Source organism: Mustela erminea, chromosome 2 (assembly GCF_009829155.1).
Source record: "Mustela erminea isolate mMusErm1 chromosome 2, mMusErm1.Pri, whole genome shotgun sequence".
Taxonomy (NCBI): Eukaryota; Metazoa; Chordata; class Mammalia; order Carnivora; family Mustelidae; genus Mustela; species Mustela erminea.
This window is the reverse complement of record NC_045615.1, coordinates 9,799,436-9,817,083: the sequence shown is the minus strand read 5'-3', so window position 1 is coordinate 9,817,083 and position 17,648 is coordinate 9,799,436. Positions and strand designations below refer to the sequence as shown.

The 17,648-nt window shown below is 41.3% G+C and overlaps 1 protein-coding gene across 2 annotated transcripts in view; it reads right to left on the bottom strand.

Annotated features, from left to right (window-relative positions):
* The window catches only part of GALNTL6 (polypeptide N-acetylgalactosaminyltransferase like 6), a 1,222,158-nt gene that overhangs the window by 26,509 nt on the left and 1,178,001 nt on the right, over positions 1-17,648 (bottom strand). For both annotated transcript variants that reach the window (XM_032332218.1, XM_032332219.1), the window contains one exon: positions 561-677. In XM_032332218.1, the coding sequence (XP_032188109.1) occupies positions 561-677 (117 nt within the window). The remainder of the gene's footprint in view (positions 1-560; positions 678-17,648) is intronic.

Sequence of the window (17,648 nt, the reverse complement as noted above, 5' to 3'; positions counted from 1 at the left end):
GGCAACAAATAGTTCTAAAGGATTCCAGGAAGTCCGGGTTGGCCTGTTACCGCCTCAAAGTCATCCTTCATGTGTAGGATTACAGACTGCTACAGCACAAGACGCTTATGTAAAGTCTCCTTTTCAAAATATCGCCAGAGGGGAAAATAAGATTAGATAAAAGTCGCAAAAAACTTACAAAATAAAAAGAGTCTTTCAATAAAACTGTGAAATTTAGCTGGAAGATCACATGGCACTCTATAGGCTTTTCGTGGTTTGAAGACTACCATTCGGGGAAAGAAAACAGAAGCCTGGGACGTTTCCACCATCCTTTCTCCTATGTAAAGCACATTTCTGTACAGGATCTCAGCTGATTATCACAGCTGCTCGGAGATGAAGCAGAAACCAAGGAGGTAAGTAATTGGCTGAACAACAGAGCTGGTCGGTGGGAGCAAGGACCACCACCTGTGGGTCCTGTATGCCTGGGTTAGAAATCTGTCTTCCCTGCCTGCCTCCCTGCCTGCCTCAGCGCCACTGGCTCCCATCACCTCCGGTTGCTGACCTTCGGGTTGCTGACCTACCTGTTCGTGAGACCACGTCCTTTCGGAACCGTCCTTGACGCAGATGTCCAGCCTCAGTTCAGTGCCGGTGGCCCCGTGCTTGCTGTCGACGCAGAGATTTGCTGCCAGGTTTCGAATCTGTGGACAGAAGAGAGAATGAGCGTGGGGCTAGTTTTTCTGGCACCCCTAGCTCCCGGCAATCTTGGTGTAGATTCAGTAGTTCTCTTTGTAATCTATTTGAGAAAGAGGGAGAGAGAGAGGGAGAGACTGCACATAGGTGCCTGAGCAGGGGAAGGGGCAGCAGAAGGGGGAGAAGCAGGCTCCCCGCGGAGCAGGGAGCGGAATGCGGGGCTCCCTCCCAGGACCCTGAGGTCATGAGGCCAGGCGAAGGGAGACACTTAACCGACTGAGCCCCCACCCCCGGCGCCCCTCAGTAGCTGTCTTTTTTTTTTTTTTTTTTTTAAGATTTTATTTATTTATTTATTTGACAGGGAGAGATCACAAGTAGGCAGAGAGGCAGGCAGAGAGAGAGAGGAGGAAGCAGGCTCCCTGCCGAGCAGAGAGCCCGATGCGGGACTCGATCCCAGGACCCTGAAATCATGACCTGAGCCGAAGGCAGCGGCTTAACCCACTGAGCCACCCAGGCGCCCAGTAGCTGTCTTTTTGATTACATGATTCCTGAACCATGTTTTGAATTTATATGCAACGTGTGGAGCAAAATCATGGAGTTAAATATAACAAGGCCTAGTGGGCGTGTCAGGGAACGTGAGATGGTTGAGGAGCAAGACTGCAGCTGGTGGACCAGCGAAGGACCACGCGACAACGCCACACGGGGAGGAGCCTGGCTCGGGACTCCCGGAAACTGGCGGTTTCTTTCTTCAGGGAGTTCTTAGCTTGAAATTTGTTATATTCTTGCTCCAGAGCATCTTCTGCCATTTCTGTCTCAGCTGGGAGAGAGACATCCAATGGGAAGCAGGTGACGCACGTTGTGTGTGATGGAAGAGAAGGAATCACAGAGCACCGCACGGTTCTGTGTAGGGTGTGGGGACCGGGATGGTCCAGGCAAACCCGGACGTGGTCCCCACACCACGTCTGGGTTTGCCTGGACCATCCCGGTCTCCACCCGTGGTCATAGTGTAGCATTTCTCCTGGGGCCCCCTAGAGCATTAACAAAATAGGAAAGATGGTACTACCGGTGCCATGTTATGCTGGAAGAGGATTCTCTATGTAAAGTCTGAACTTGGACAAGTCGTGGAATGAGGAAAAAAAATGACCGATAATTTTTTACAATGATCTTATTAATACTGATATAAGGAACTGAGTAGTTAGGGGCGGGCGAAGAATGGACTATGAAAAGTGTCAAGATCAGAAATGGCAACAGAAGGAGTTGAGGCCATGTGCAGGTGTCGCTTTGTCAAGTCTGCCTGTCCCATGATTTCCATGATCCTGAAGACCTCGAAACCCTGCCCCCGCATCATAGAGATGGTTGGTGTTTATGGTTTGTTACTTAGCAGTCAACGTTTAGCCAAGCTCAGCGATCTCAGTCCTTTTCATGCCTTTATATAGTCCAGGATTATAATAATCCCTTTAGGTAATGTTAAGAATGGAAACAAGAACAGGATGTACTCAGGTGATAATTTTAGTCAAGGCTCTTTTGCCGAGAATGAGCAGATGAGGTAAGGAGTCGGTCCGGGGCAGAAGGATGGCTGAAGCAGGCCTGTTGCTACTGGGATCAGGGCAAGAGGCAGAGAGAAGGTTGTCATGAAATATAGTGAGGGTCGTGAAAGGAATAAATGAGGCCAGAAGGGGACTGTGGAGGGCGGAGTGATGTCTTATTTCACTTACTGTAGGAGTAGAGGTTGGTATAATGTCATTCAGGAGGAGCCAGTGTGGTAGGTATAGTGTCCTTATTCAGGGAATTTAGCAACAGCGGGGTGGGGGGGTTCATCATCCAATTTTGGACCCCAATGTTCAGGCTCTCTGCCCCCCAGTGCCAGGGGAATGTGAAATAATGTAGGACACCCGGTAACAGTTCTTAACCTAGTTCCGTCTGTAGACCTGTCTGGGAATCCAAGGAAAGCTATGGCCAGTTTTACAGTAACAAAGTAAGCAACGAAGCTATATAAGTGGATACACATCAGAACTTCTCTGTTCATTTTCCTGGAACCTACAGACTCCACGTTTGAACCCTGAATTAGGGAAAACACATTCCACCTGCTCCTTGAAAACTCCTTGTCCCCTTCCTCCTGGTAGGGTGGGAAATCCCAAGAGCCAGAGAATGAACTCGGCAGCTGTCGACGCTCCCCGGATTAGCTCTCACTTCTCTTTCTCTGCCTTCCTGAAATAAGCACCAGGGAGGAATTTCAGTGTGGAATCCAGGGAGCCATGCTTCAAATCAGCCTTTTGTAAAAATCAATTCCTTGGTGTATGATTGAGTTTCTTTGGTGAACTAGAAACACCCAGAAGGTCAAAAGTTTGCTTTTTCTGTCACTGACTTGAGTCTGGCACACTCTGCAAAGCTCCCCTTTGATCTCCTTATCTGCACCAGGGGTATTCGTTTTCTAAAGCTGTCTCTAGCCCGGGAGCTGCCTGCCTGAACCCTGGGCAGGACTCGCTTTCCACTGTTGGACCGTGTAAGTCAGAGACATGCTCTTCTTAGTCAACCAGTGTCGGTGTGGGCCAAAGGCACCTTCAGGGCACTATTGTTCCCTCTACTTGAGTCCAGGAGCTCTGAACCACATTTAGGAGAATAGCAGCTGCCAGTGTTTTTTGGCCGCTTGGCCACCGAGGGAGAAGTGCGCCCTTCTCTGTCAGCTGGCGTGGTGCTCGCCCACCCAAGGGGCTCTGGCTGCTCTTGGAAAAGGTGGACATCGGGAAGAGAAGAACATACACAAGCCAGGGACGCCGAGTGGCCAATCTGCCAAACCTGCCTGTGGATACACACCAAACCCCATCCGAGAGCCTCATTTTGGTTTCTAAATGCTATGAGCTTGAAGGGCTCTGGCAGGGCTGGAGGAGATCATTTTCTAAACTCTTGAATTTTCTACATTCTCACTCCAAGGGCATCTGCATAGACAATGGGATAAACTGCTTTGGAAGCCAACTTTCAAGTTTCAAGGGCGTAATTGTCTACATCTGTGTAAATTCCAGCCTGTAGTGGTGCCAGAGAAGAAACTGTTAGGGAATGTAGGTAAGGTAGCCCCTGGCGTCAAGCCTGCTACCTGGTCATTTGTGCTCGCTCTCTCTTCCTTTTCATTTTATCCTCAGAACTTTGGCACATACTCTTGTATCTCCTCTTCTCACAAACACAACTCCGGCAACCCCGTACGGACAACAAACTGATGGCTGCCATAGGGGAGAGGGGTGGGGGGTTGGGGGAAAGGGTGAAGAGCAGTGGGAGATATAGGCCTCCAGTTTTGGAATGAACAAGTCATGGGAATAAAAGGCAGAGCCTAAGGGATATAGACAATGACACAGTAATAGTGACATAATGGGACAGATGGGAGTGACACTCACCGTAAATACAGCTGAATATATAAACTATGTTGTATACCTGAAACTGATGTAACATTGTGTGTCAACCACATGCAAATGAAATGAAATGAAATAAACAGTTGAATAAAATTCCAATAGAACGAATTCTATTTATTTATTTGAATAAAATTAAAAAATGGAGATAAGAAAATTTATAAATGGTTTATGCTTTTTCAGCACGGGCTCTGTATCTGGCCGAAAGCAAAGCAGTTCACACACAGGCACACACCCAAATCTAGGACACAGAACACCGAGTAAATCTATGACAGAATAGATCCTATTCATGCTTTATTCCTTTGATGTCCAGCTTTAGGGCTTGGCATCATTGAAATTGTGTCAAGAAATCCTGAGAGACACTGAACAGGATTAGAAAGTTAGGTAGTGCTTGACTAGGAATGGGTGGGAAGCTGGAGAGAAATGGGGGGAAAGGGAATCATTATGTATGACAGGATTACAGAGATAATCTCCTTCTGGGCGAGGCTTAGGGAAAGGTCTGGCAGAGAGTAAAGAATGTCTTAGATAGACAAGAGAAGTCAGTCTCAGCGGGACCATTTTTTGCCCACTCCCCAACACAGGAAGTTTTTAAAAAGAGGTCCCAGAGGAGTGTGGTATAAATAGATTAGCTAGTAGGTGTGGGATTGCTTATTGCATTGGTTGTTAAAGAGAGACTAGGTTCCGGGCGCCTGGGTGGCTCAGTGGGTTAAGCCTCTGCCTTCGGCTCGGGTCATGGTCTCAGGGTCCTGGGTTCGACCCCTCTCTGCTCAGTGAGGAGCCTGCTTCCTCCTCTCTCTCTCTGCCTGCCTCCCTGCCTACCTGTGATCTCTCTCTCTCTTCTGTCAAATAAATAAATAAAATCTTAAAAAGAGAGAGAGAGAGAGACTAGGCTCAGTTTAACAAATGAGAGAGCATGGTTTGCTAATTTCCCCCTTACCAGGGACTTTGAAGTAAGAAGTAGTGGATTATTATTCATTCAACGAATTTTTTTTACCAATGACCTGCTATCCAAGATGCTTTACCACATGCTGGGTCCACAGTGAAAAATAATAAGGCATCACTTCTGGGGGTGGGGTGGGGTGGGGTATGTGAAATGGGCAGAGAGGGTCAAAAGGCAGACTTCCAGTTACAAAATAAATAAGTTCTGGGAATATAATATACAGCACAGGTGACTATAGTTGAGAATACTGTGTTGTATGTTTGAAAGTTGCTAAGAGGGTGCCTGGGTGGCTCAGTGGGTTAAGCCACTGCCTTCGGCTCAGGTCATGATCTTGGGGTCCTGGGATTGGGTCCCGCATTGGGCTTTCTGCTCGGCAGGGAGCCTGCTTCCTCCTCTCTCTCTGCCTGCCTCTCCGTCTACTTGTGATCTCTGTCAAATAAACAAATAAAATCTTCAAAAAAAAAAAAAAAAAAAGAAAGTTGCTAAGAGAGTAGATCTTAAAAGTTCTCATAAGGAAAAAATTGTAACAACGTGTGGTGATAGATGTTACCTAGACTTACCATGGTGATCATTTCATAATATATACAAATAACCAAATCATTATGTTGAGCAGCTGAAATTAATGTAATGTTTTACGTCAATTATATCTCAATTAAAAAAACTTGATACAAATAAATTTGAACTTAACAACCACCACCACAACAAAATCGGCCTCCTCCTCTGTGCGGTTTGAGGTCTAGAGGACATCAGGGAGCACCTGAAAGGCTTGAGGCTCCCAATACTTCTGGCCGTGAATTTTTAATATGGCAAAAGGAATCAGGATGCTCCTTTTTCTGGACTGGGGTTGGATTTAGAAATCAAATTCGTGTACTGAGCTAGAAAGAGAGAAGATGGTAGGGGAGTATGGAGAGAGAACTGAGTGGAGACGGAGCAGGTCAGTCACAAAAACAGCTTCCCCTTCACCTCGCCATGTATTCCTTTTAAAAGCTCAATTCATCCATTTCTAAAAAGTCAGCCGTTAAGGAGTGCCCCTGAATGAAAGGTGCTTTGAGAAGTACTGAAGGAGATCCCAGGACAAAAGAAAAATAGCTCCTGTTTCCAAGTTGCCTACAGTTCTAATGGGGAGACAGCACTCCGAAGTTTTTGTTAGATGACTAAATGCTAAGTGAGGACTGAAGAGGAAATGGTCAGTTCTGAGCAAGACTTTGGGCACTTAGAACTGAGGACATTGGAAAGGAGCTCGAGAGGATGCGTGGAATTGAATCTTGAGAGTGAAATGACAGAGGGGCACTCTAGCCTCAGGGATCAGAAATGAACCCGTATGTGGAGAGTTCATGGTGCAAGGAAATGGCACAGAATCGTGGCTCAGCGTGAGGTCTGTAAAATGAGGACAGTTGAGACTGGGAAGATTGAACTGATACATGCAAAGTGCTTAGCACAGTGTTAGCTACTATTTATTTGCTTATTTATTTTCTCAGCTGTCTCAACTATGGTGGTACATGTGGTGACGCCACAGTCAGATCCCATTTCTGTTATACAGTGAGATGTCTCACAGGCACTTCAAATACAAGGAGACGGCCACTGATGAACCTGTGGCCCACCACTCAAGACCGATTCTTTAGTCCTGATCATCTGATCATCTTGATGTTAGAAGCAGACATCCAAGATCTCTGCCGGGCAACTTGGATGTCACCTTAGACACCTCACATCTTGCCTTCAGCCCCAATTAGCTGTCTGTTGATTCTGACTCTTAATACTGAATGCCCTACTCCTTTCTTCTCCTTTCCAGTCTCCCAGGCCTTCAACATCTTGTGGGCTTTAAAAAAAAAAATTGTAGTAAAATGTACATAATATGAAGTTTGCCATTTTCACCATTTTAAAGTATAAAACTCAATAGCATTAGTACATTCAAAATTCTGTGTAACCGTCCCCAGGACGTCCAAGACTGTTTTCATCCCCCAAAATAGCAACTCTGTAACCATTAAGCAATGACTTCCCCACTTCCCCCACCTCTGGTAGCCTCTATTCTACTGACTCTATAAATTTTCCTATTTTGTTTTATTTTTTAAGATCTGTTTATTTATTATTTTAGAGAGAGAGAGAGAGAATCTCAAGCAGACTCCCTGTTCCATGTGGGAGCCCTCCATGGGGCTCGCTCTTACAACCCTGAGCCAAAATCAGGAGTCAGATGCTTAACCAACTGAGCCACCTGGGTGCCCCTGAGTTTGCCTATTTTAGATACCTCAGATAAGTAGATCCACACCATGTTTGTCCTTTTGTGTCATGCTTATTTCACTTAGCATAATGTTATCAAGGTTCATCCACATTATAGCATAAGTTAGAACTTTGTTTCTTTTTAAGGTTGAATGATATCGTATCATATGTAATATACATATTAGTATTAATATACATATATATCAGATTTTGCTGTCTCCTCACCCATTGATAGACACTAGGCTTATTTCCACCTTTTGGTTATTGTAAAAAATGATGCTGTGACCATTGGCATACAGATGTCTGTTGGTTTACTCGTTTTCAGTTCTTTTGGAATTGACTGAGTCAGATGGCAATTCCAAGTTACCTTTTTGAGAAACCACCATACTGTTTTCCCTAGTGGCCACACCATTTTACATTCCTACCAGCAATGTACAATGGTTCCAATTTCTTCATATCCTTGCCAATGCTTCTTGTTTTCTGGTTTTGATAATAACCAGTCTAGTGGGTTCAAAGTGATATCTCTTTGTAGTTTTGATTACATTTCCCTAATGACTAATGATATGGAATGCCTTTTCATGATTTTATCCAGTATTTGTATGTCCTGTATGGAAAAATGTCTATGTAAATCCTCTACCCTTTTTGAACTGGGTTTTTGTTGTTGTTGTTGAAATGTAGGAGTTTCAAGAAACATTCAGGACATTAACCTCATCAGATATATGGTTTGCAAATGTTTCCTCCAATTTTGCAGATTGCCTTTCCTTCTATTAATAGTGTCTTTTGGTACACAAATGTTTTTATTTTTAATCAAATTCAATTTACCTATTTTTATTTTTGTTGCTTCTTTTTGGTGTCATATTTAAGGAACTGTTGCCAAACCCAATGTTGTGAAGATTTCCCCCTAAGTTTTATTTTAAGAATTTTGTGTTCTTATGTTTAGGAGTGATCCACTTGGAGTTAAAAATTGGTTATAAGATAAAGTTCCAACCTCATTCTTTTGCATGTGGATGTATTAGTTCGCTAGGACTGCTGTAACAAGGTACTATCAACTGGGTGGCTTAAGCAGCATCAATTTATTGTATCGCAGTTTTAGAAGCTGGAATTGTGAGCTCAGGGTGTGTTGGCAGGGTTGATTCATTCTGAGGGCTGTGAGGCAGACTATGTTCGATGCCTCTCTCCCAGCTTCTAGTTAATGGCAAACTTTGACACTTTTTGTCCTATAGATGCATTGCCCTGATTTCCCCCTTCATGCTTACATGGCATTCTCCTTTTATGCTTGTCTGTATCCAAGTTTTCTATTTTTTTAAAATATTTTATTTATTTATTTGACAGGCAGAGATCACAAGTAGGCAGAGAGGCAGGCAGAGAGAGAGAGAGAGGAGGAAGCAGGCTCCCCGCTGAGCAGAGAGCCCGATGCGGGGCTCGATCCCAGGACCCCGAGATCACGACCCGAGCCGAAGGCAGAGGATTTAACCACTGAGCCACCCAGGCGCCCCCAAGTTTTCTATTTTTGTAAGGACACCATTTATATTGGATTAGAGGCCTACTCTAGTATGACATTATCTTTATTAATTACAACTGCAACAACTCTCTTTCCAAATAAGGTTACATTCTGAGGTACTCGGGATTAGGATTTCAATATATGAGTTTTGGGGAACATGACTCACTAACAGTGGGTATCCAGTCTTCCCAGCATGATTTGTTCCCTCCCCATTGAGTGATCTTGGTACTCTTGTCAAGAAAATAATTAACTATGTAAGTGAGGGTTTATTTTTGGGTTCTCTATTTTCTTCCATTTGTTGATGTATCTGTCCTTAGCCATTACTATACTTTCCCCCACCAGCTTTATTGAGATATTATTGATATATTAATATATGTTATTAATATATAATATGTGAAATGATTACTACAATAAGGTTAGTTAACACCTCTATTCCCTCACGTAATTATCTTTTTGAAGGGGCTGATAACATTTAAGATTTACTCTTTTAACAACTTTCAAGATATAATACAGTATTGCTAATTATAGCTGCTATGCTATACATTAGATCCCTAGAACTCACCCTTCCAGCTGGAGGTGTCTTTTGATCAACATTTCCTATTTCTCCTACTGCCTAGGCCCTGGTAACCACCATTTCATTCTTTATTTTTATGAGGTAAGTTTTTTTAGATTCCACACGAAAGTGAGAGCATACAGCATTTGTCTTTCTCTGTCTGACTTATCTCAGACTCTCTCTCTCTACCTCTCTCTCTCTCTATATATATATATGATATATATGATATATATATATATCATATATATCATATTTTCTTTATCCTTTTGTCCATCAATGGGCATTTAGGTTGTTTCTGTGTCTTGGCTGCTGTGAATAATGCTGCAATGAGCATGGGATGCAGATATCTCTTTGAGAGAGTGATTTCATTTCCTTTGGTTATATACCCGAAAGTAGGACTGCTGGATCATAATGAATACCACACTTTTTGGATTACTGTAGCTTTGTGTTAAGTTTCAAAACCAGGAAGCGTGGGTTCTTCAGCTTTGTTCTTCTTTTTCCATATTGTTTTGGCTCTTCAAGTTTCCTTCAGATTCCACATGAATGTTAGGAGGAGTTTTCTGTTGCTGCAAAAACACCGTTGGAGTTTTGCTAGAGATCACAATGAGTCCATAAATTTCTTTGAGTAGTACTGACAAACTTTTTGGGTAGTATTAACAATATTGTTTTCTAATCCACAAACGTGTAAGATGTCTTTCCACTTACCTAAATATTTTAAAATTTTCTTCAGTGTACAAATATTTTCCCTCATTAGTTAAATTGACTCTTATATTAATTTTTTTAGAGAGAAATATAATGTATGTAAGAGCACAGATTGTGGAATTTTAGTTTAGATTTTAATCATTTACTAGCTGCTATGCGATTTTAGCCAAGTTACTTAACTTCCTTTTGTCTTAGTTTCCTCTTCAATAAAGTGAAGGTAATTACAATACTTACTTGGTAAATTGGATGTGAAGATTAAGTGATATTATACATATACGGTGCTCACATTAGTGTCTGGCCCATATTAAGTGCTCAAAATGTTAGCTTTATGGTACTACTGGTAGTAGTAGTATTGGGATGCAGTGAGCAATGAGACTGAGGAGGTAGAATTATGAAGGGCCTTGAATATTAAAATAAGGAATCTAGATCTTGTTCTGTTGGCAAACAGAATTATTAGATCTTGAGAAGAAAAACTTGGTTTAGTTTTAAATTAAAAACTTGTTAGTGGGAAGGACAGATGGAGAATTATGTAGTTGTAAATATGGGCAGTAGTTCTAATTGATGAGAATCTGTACTATGTAGTGATTGTGATAGAATATATGTATGTATTAAAAGAAGAGATGTATTCTAGACACATTGTTCAGACAGCATTCACTGGTCTTGACAAGTGCACGCAGATAATGAAGAAGACGTGCTGAGTTTGAGGTGTCTTTGTGGCATCCACACAATGACATCCAGAAATCTGGAGTTTAGAAGAGAGGCAAGAGCAAGAAATATGGATTTGAAAATTACCTACTATGCCGACTATTAATATATTGCCTCTCAACTTCAAATTCATTTCTCTTTTTCTTGCTTTGTGATACACAAGATGGACGCTGTGGACATTTTTCCTTTCCAGCAGCTGCAGTTTTAGGTTCCACTCATAGAGGGTGCTGGAGAGACACTAAAAGGCAGAGCCGGAAGAAGTCTCCCTCTTTTCCATTGTGTAGGTGCTGGTTTTCCATGTCATCGTCAGTAAATTGGCATATAGAGTAAGTTGGAAGAAAGTAGCCCTCACCTGAGGGGTCCTCATAGTTTAGTAGAGGCTACTGCCTGCGGTCTCTTTACCGCCACAAGCCAAATGGAATCAAATGAAACTTGACCCTCAACCTTGGTGAGGAAAGAAGGGTAGGGGTCTTCCAAGTTTCTGAGTTCCTGCCTTGATCACATCCCCTCAGCTCACATCTCCACATACTTTAAGAAGTTGCTGCTTCTGTACTCTTTAGAGTCTATGTTTTACCTCTTTTACTAGGTTGTAATTTTCTTTATATTAAAATTTCCTTGTTGTAATTACTGGTATCCTTTCTGGCTCCTGACCCACCCCTGACTGATGCAGCAACATATGAGTAATAATTGAAGTCATACAAGGATATGAGAGCACATAAGTAAAACATATGAAGAAGATGGGATGGAATTCTGGGGAATGCGCTCTTTGGGAAGACGGCAAAGAAAGAGTAGTGAGGAAAAAGAAAGGGAGAGTAAAAGAAGGACTAGAACGAAGACAGCAAAAAGAGTTTCAAGAAGTGGGTGGGAGAGTCAATAGCATCAAATCTCTTAGATTCGTCCAGTAGGAGGAGGACTGGAAGAGGCTGCTGGATTTGACAGGAAGTCGCTGGCGGCCCTTTCCAAGGACAAGTTCTGTGGTGTGGTAACAGGCAGGGGACAGATTGCCCAGTGGGTTGAAGAAAATTGGGAGGTGAAAGTTCAAGCCACAAATGGAAGCTTCCCTCTTTTTAAAAAGAGGGAGCAGAGAGGGGGAGGGGCAAAGGGAGAAGGAGAGAAAGAGGCCTAACCCTAAGGAGGCTCCACGCTACCGAGGGAGGGGCTCAATCCCAGGATCCGGAGATCACGGTCTGAGCCAAAATCAAGAGTCAAGACGCTCAACCAACTGAGCCACCCAGATGCCGCTGGAAGCTTCTCTTTCAAGAAGCTTGACAGTAAGGGGAAAGGTACAGGGGAAAAAACAGAACCAAAAAACCCAACATTTTGAAGGATAGGGAGACTTGAGGCTACAATTACATATAAATCCTGCTCTAATTCATTTGAGACTCAAACATTTTTTTGAAGTGTTTTTAGAAACTAAAAACATAAATATATAAATAGAAAACATTAGAAGTGCTTTCATTATCCTTGTGGGACCTTTTGCTTTTTAAGGTTTGGTCTCATGGCCATCACACCATTTTTGCTTGAACGGACCCATTCCATCTCTGCTCTGTCCTCCTGGCGTACAATGACTGCAGGCAGAGACCAACTACTGCCTTTCCTTGAAATTATGCCCACAGAGATTTTCTTCCTAGCTTATGTACATTTTCCTCTTCTGAATTTACCATAAATGTAATTGTTTTGGCATCTCTTTCTTGCCCTGGGACTTACTAGAACGACTCATTTCAGAAGCCTGGCTTACATTATGCAAGAAAAAGCTGAGCCTGTGGCAGAAATATTACCGTAGGGCCTTCAGATTTGTATGTGTTCTGCTCTAAATAGTCTTTTTCTAAAACTATGTCCCACAACTTGAAGTATTGTGAGTATTGTTTGTGAAACATATCCAGCATCAGAATAGAACTTTTAGGCTAAGTGTTATTTGCCAACAACAATTTGATTCTCACAAACATATACAGAGAAAGATTTGTATAAATAAGCCACTTTTTGTTGGGCTTAAGATAAGCAACTCTTTCCTAATAGAAGGAAAAAAAAATTATAGTACTTACTTCATACTCAACTGAGTGCTTTCACAACCATTATTTTGCTTCTAAATCTGTACCACCACCATGCTTTGCATCCATACACATTTGCAGTTGAGGCTCTTAGATAGTAAGTGGTTTGTCTAAGATTACAAAACCAATAGATAGAGGGCAGGATTTGTACCCATGTCTCTCATTCCTAGACCTGTGATCTTTATCCTCTATTGTGGTAATGGTTATAATTAATTCACCAGAACAGTGCAATTTTGGGTGTTAAATCCATGGCAAATGCTTTACTGAGCTCAAAGGAATATATGAAGATTAAAGAAGGCTACGAATCCTTGGGTTTAGAAAAGAAGTGATCCCAGTCCAAAATTGAGTTGGGGTCTAGATCTAGATAGAGTGTCTGATCTAGATAGAAGGGCTGAAGCAGGGTTAGAAATAAAGACACTCAGGAAACTTTGGTAAAGCCCTTGGCCAAGCCAATGGATGAAGAAGTGACAATTCATTGAGGCCCATGACTAAAAGGAAATATGTGGTTCCCCATAGTGACTGGACTCTAGGAAGGCTGCAGTGGTATGACTGAAGGAACCATGGGGGATCAGGAGAAGAAATCCTTTCCTGACCTTTGAATGAGACTCTAGCTTTTAGATTTGAATTTCTTAAAAATCCATTTTCCCAAAAGTCAGAAAATGGAAGAATATTGACAACTTTATTCTGACACATACAGTTGACTAGAAAATACCTCCTTTTGTGTCCAACAACCAGTTATATCCTTTGTTAAGTACAGAACATGGACCAGCTTTGTTGTTTTGAACCCATAAACGTGTAAGTCTGAAACTATGAATTTTTTTAGTCTGGATTTCTTTCCTTAAGTTCTGATGTTGGAATTTCATAAAGTCAAGGAAAGAATTGTTTTGGCATTGAGACATTGTCTGATGAGGGAATGACAATAACTGGTTTGGCCAAACAAAGAGTTTTGAAAGCTCAGGTGATAATTATTCATGTTTTGGTATGAATTATACACACATGTGTAATGAGATAAATGATACATTACCTATAAGAAACATGAAAGAAGACATTTTTAAAAAGTTGTAAGGAGGGGCGCCTGGGTGGCTTAGTTGGGTAAGCATCTGCCTTTGGCTCAGGTCATGATCCCAGGGTCCTGGGATTGAGTCCTGCATTGGGCTGTCTGTTTAGCGGGGAGCCTGCTTCTCCCTCTCCCTCTAACCCTGCTCATGTGCTCTCTCTTTCTCTTTTTCTCTCATTCTCTCTCAAATAAATAGATTTTTAAAAATCATTAAAAAAGAGTTGTAAGGAGTAATTTAGGAGATGAAGAGATTTACTTGGGTCCTCTTTCTCCCTACAATTTATAAGACCCAGATGAGTAAATTAAAGATGGACAGCAGGAGGGAAAATAAAATCCAAAGAAAACGTTATAGTGAGAGTTTGAGATTATCTACGGGAAAATTTGTCAAAGGGATATCTGAAAATCAGGAAAGGCATTTTAAATCAGGAGTTACTGTGAGCTTTCCTGTGTTCTGTGGAGGGAAGGAATCGCCAGGAAGAGCTATTCCTACACTGCTAATAACACTAATTGCGCCTGTGTCAAGTGGTTTGAAAGCAGGAAATACTGCTTTGAAGGCAAATGCAAACCACAGGAGGAGCTGGCTTGGGGGCTGTGAAGGCACTGTGGGATTCAGCCCGAGATTGTGAGAAGAAACCCCAGAATAGACTGGAGCCATAAAGTGTTAGTCATCATAGATGATAGATCATAGTCATCATAGATCACTCAGAAAACAACATGGAGACATCTCCTCAGACTGAGCCACGTTGGGCTGGGCAAGCACCTCATCTTTTAACGAACGTCTTGACATTTAATGTTCCTTTCATTTTTTTTTTTTCTGGAGTGCTATTTTTGAATATTAACACTTCTCCCAATGGCTAGATTCATCTATGAATTGCCAATAAATCTAAGACTTGCTCCAGTTCCAGTATAATAGTGAAAAGCCGCTTTCAGTGTTATCCCCAAAGCCAAGGGCATTAAAAATAAAGCAACTTCTTAACGTTTGAAAAACGACTCACACAACACAGTGTTTAGATAAAAATAATTTTTCCTTCAAATTCAGGTCAGATTGTTGAAATGTGGACAGGTTTAAAAGCTTGTCTAATATAGAGATGTTAAGCTCTTGTGTAAAATTTAAAACCGCTAGTTAATGAAGATCTGCAATCAAAATTATGGGTTGATTCTGAGAAGGATGTGACCCTTGGACCCTGGACAGGATTGCAGCAAAATCCCTGAGACACATGATAATCTATGGGCTTTTAAAGTTCTCTGGAGAAGTAGATTCTCTTGAACTCATTCTTGAGTTTAATAGCCATCCCTCTAAGGAAGGTCAACAAATTGTCCTTATTTTCAAGTAAGATAATTCAGGGTCTGAGTTTTCTATTGTAAATTTCATCACTGTTAAACACAATCAGCATATTAAAAGAGGCAACTTGGGTCTTTAAGGGAAAAAATGGTGGAAATGTTAAATTGCATTTGGGATACTAAGCTATAATGTAATATTTATAAAATATTTCATGGTATAATTACTTCCCTGCAATGTTTCTCTGTGGACCATATATTATGAAACCGTATCCTTTCCATTTTGTAGAATACACAACTGAGTAGTAGTAAAAAATATTTCCACCCTCTTTCTTACCTCCTGCTGCAAAATCATATAAATGGGGAAATAAAATAGTGATATTTGAAGGCCTAGCCTGAAATTTCAGAGCCACACTGATGGGCATTCCATCACTGTGTCCTGTAGTAAAGAAGTTAATGCAAAACTATTTAATAAAGACTACTGATTGATTGTTCCTATAAAAAAGCAAATGTACTCCCTTTAAACCAGGGACAGCCGATAGTCCACCCTGGGGCTCCATCTTATGTAAGACATAATGTAACGATCTCAAGATGCTTGGATCCTCCAGCCAACTTTCTGAACAATAACCTTATATCTACTTTTAATCTAAGCATTTTATATAATGTTCCTCTTCTCAAATTAACCGTCAGTGCAGTTAATCATATTCAATGGATGGATAGTTCTGAGAATGAACAGTTTGAAGCTTGATAAAATTGTGATATGAATGGTGGGTGTTCAAAGCCAAGAGTTATCCCTTCTCTGGGAGAGAGTGAAACTATATTTCTCCCTGAAAATAAAGCAGAACAAAAACCACAACAAAATAATGTAAAACAAAACAACCGAGTTCTCAGAAAAACAACAGTCTAGCTCCAGTCTAGTGAGTGTGGCTACATTAACAGCCTAAACAGACAGTCCAGGCAGTTTCAAGCGAAATTCAGGGAAGCCCCATATTGTGTAGGAGCCTTCGGGAGGCCAGCAAGGGCTGGCTTCTGGTCTTTGGCAGGGACCTGCTGTGTTACCCCAAACCTATGAAGCTCTCCTGGGGGGAGGCTATGCCTCCAACGTTTCTTTAACCCCAGAACCTAGTATAGTTTTTGGTATAAAATATATTAGTCAGCTAGGGCAAAATACCACAGACTGGGGGGCTTCAACAAGAGAAATTTATTTCTCAGTTCTAGAAGCTGGAAGTTGTCTAGAAGCAAGATGTTGTCAGGGTTCATTTCTTCTGAGGCTTCAGGCTTCAAGGCTTGAAGATGGCTGCCTTCTTGCTATATCCTCATATGGCCTTTTCTCTATCTGTCAGCACTCCTGGTGTCTCTTCTTATAAGAACACCAGTCCTTTTGGGATAGGGCCATGCTTATAACCTCATTTAACCTTGTTTACTTCCTCTATATCCAAATATAGTTATATTGCTGAAGGGTTAGGGCTTCAATATATGAATTTTGTGGGGCACAATTCAGTCCTTAACATACAGTACTTATGCAAGAACTTCCTTTTAAATAAAGAAGACAGTTAACTACTTTTCTTGCTAGTTTCTCTGCTGATGAATATGAAGGGCCACAATGACAGTTCTTTATAATTATTCTTGCAATTGATCTTAGAGTTTCTCCAAAGAAACTTCTCCAAAGATTGTATTTTTCAGATGACTTAGAAGGAATTTATTGCTCGAAAATTTTGTTAGGTGTTTCCTATTCACTTTCCATACTACTTACATTCTAGGCCTAGTGAGGAGATTGCTAGACTCTCAAAGCCACTTGCTTACATTCATCTCTCAAATCCTTACCAAAATCCTGACTCATCTCTTTTTATTCCTGGAATTAGGTCATGGGCAAAACTCCAGCAGTGACTTCTTTGAGCCACAGGTGGTCCTCCAGCTGAATGAGGTACTTGCCTCATTTATATTTTGAGCCTTGTTTTAATCTTTTCATTCAAGGTTGTCAGTGTCATTTTATGTCAGTGATATTAAGCTTTTTTCTGAGTCACAGTCTCTTCTTGAGAATCTGATGAAAGCTATGGACTTTCCAGAAAATTGTATACACATACAGACACGAAGTTTGACAAACAAAGTATCCTTGCGTTATATATCTGGTGGCCTGAAAAATCTGTTTTACATGTTTATCACATTTACTGATTTTTTTCTACTTCCAACAAAGAGACACACAAGAGCTCAGAACTTGCTTTTTGGAGTGTATGTGAGATACTTTCCCTGTACTGATGCGCATTAGTAGACAAGAAAATGGTTGTAGTTTTTGCTTTAAAAAACAAAACAAAAACAAAACACAACTGAGAGATATCTCATGCACAAAACTATTATTCTCAATCATTCTCTTGTATGATTGAGGTATATGTTGCCTCCTCAATCCATATGTAATGCAAATCAGAGTTTCAATGACTGTAAATAATAGTAACTAACCTTTTATTGAGAGTTTGCTGTCTTAGACCTTATGCAATGTGCTTTCTATAGATTATTCCATTTGATCATCACATTTGTTACAGCAGCTACAGGAAACTCATATCTTTTGGTTTCCTCATTGCAAAATAT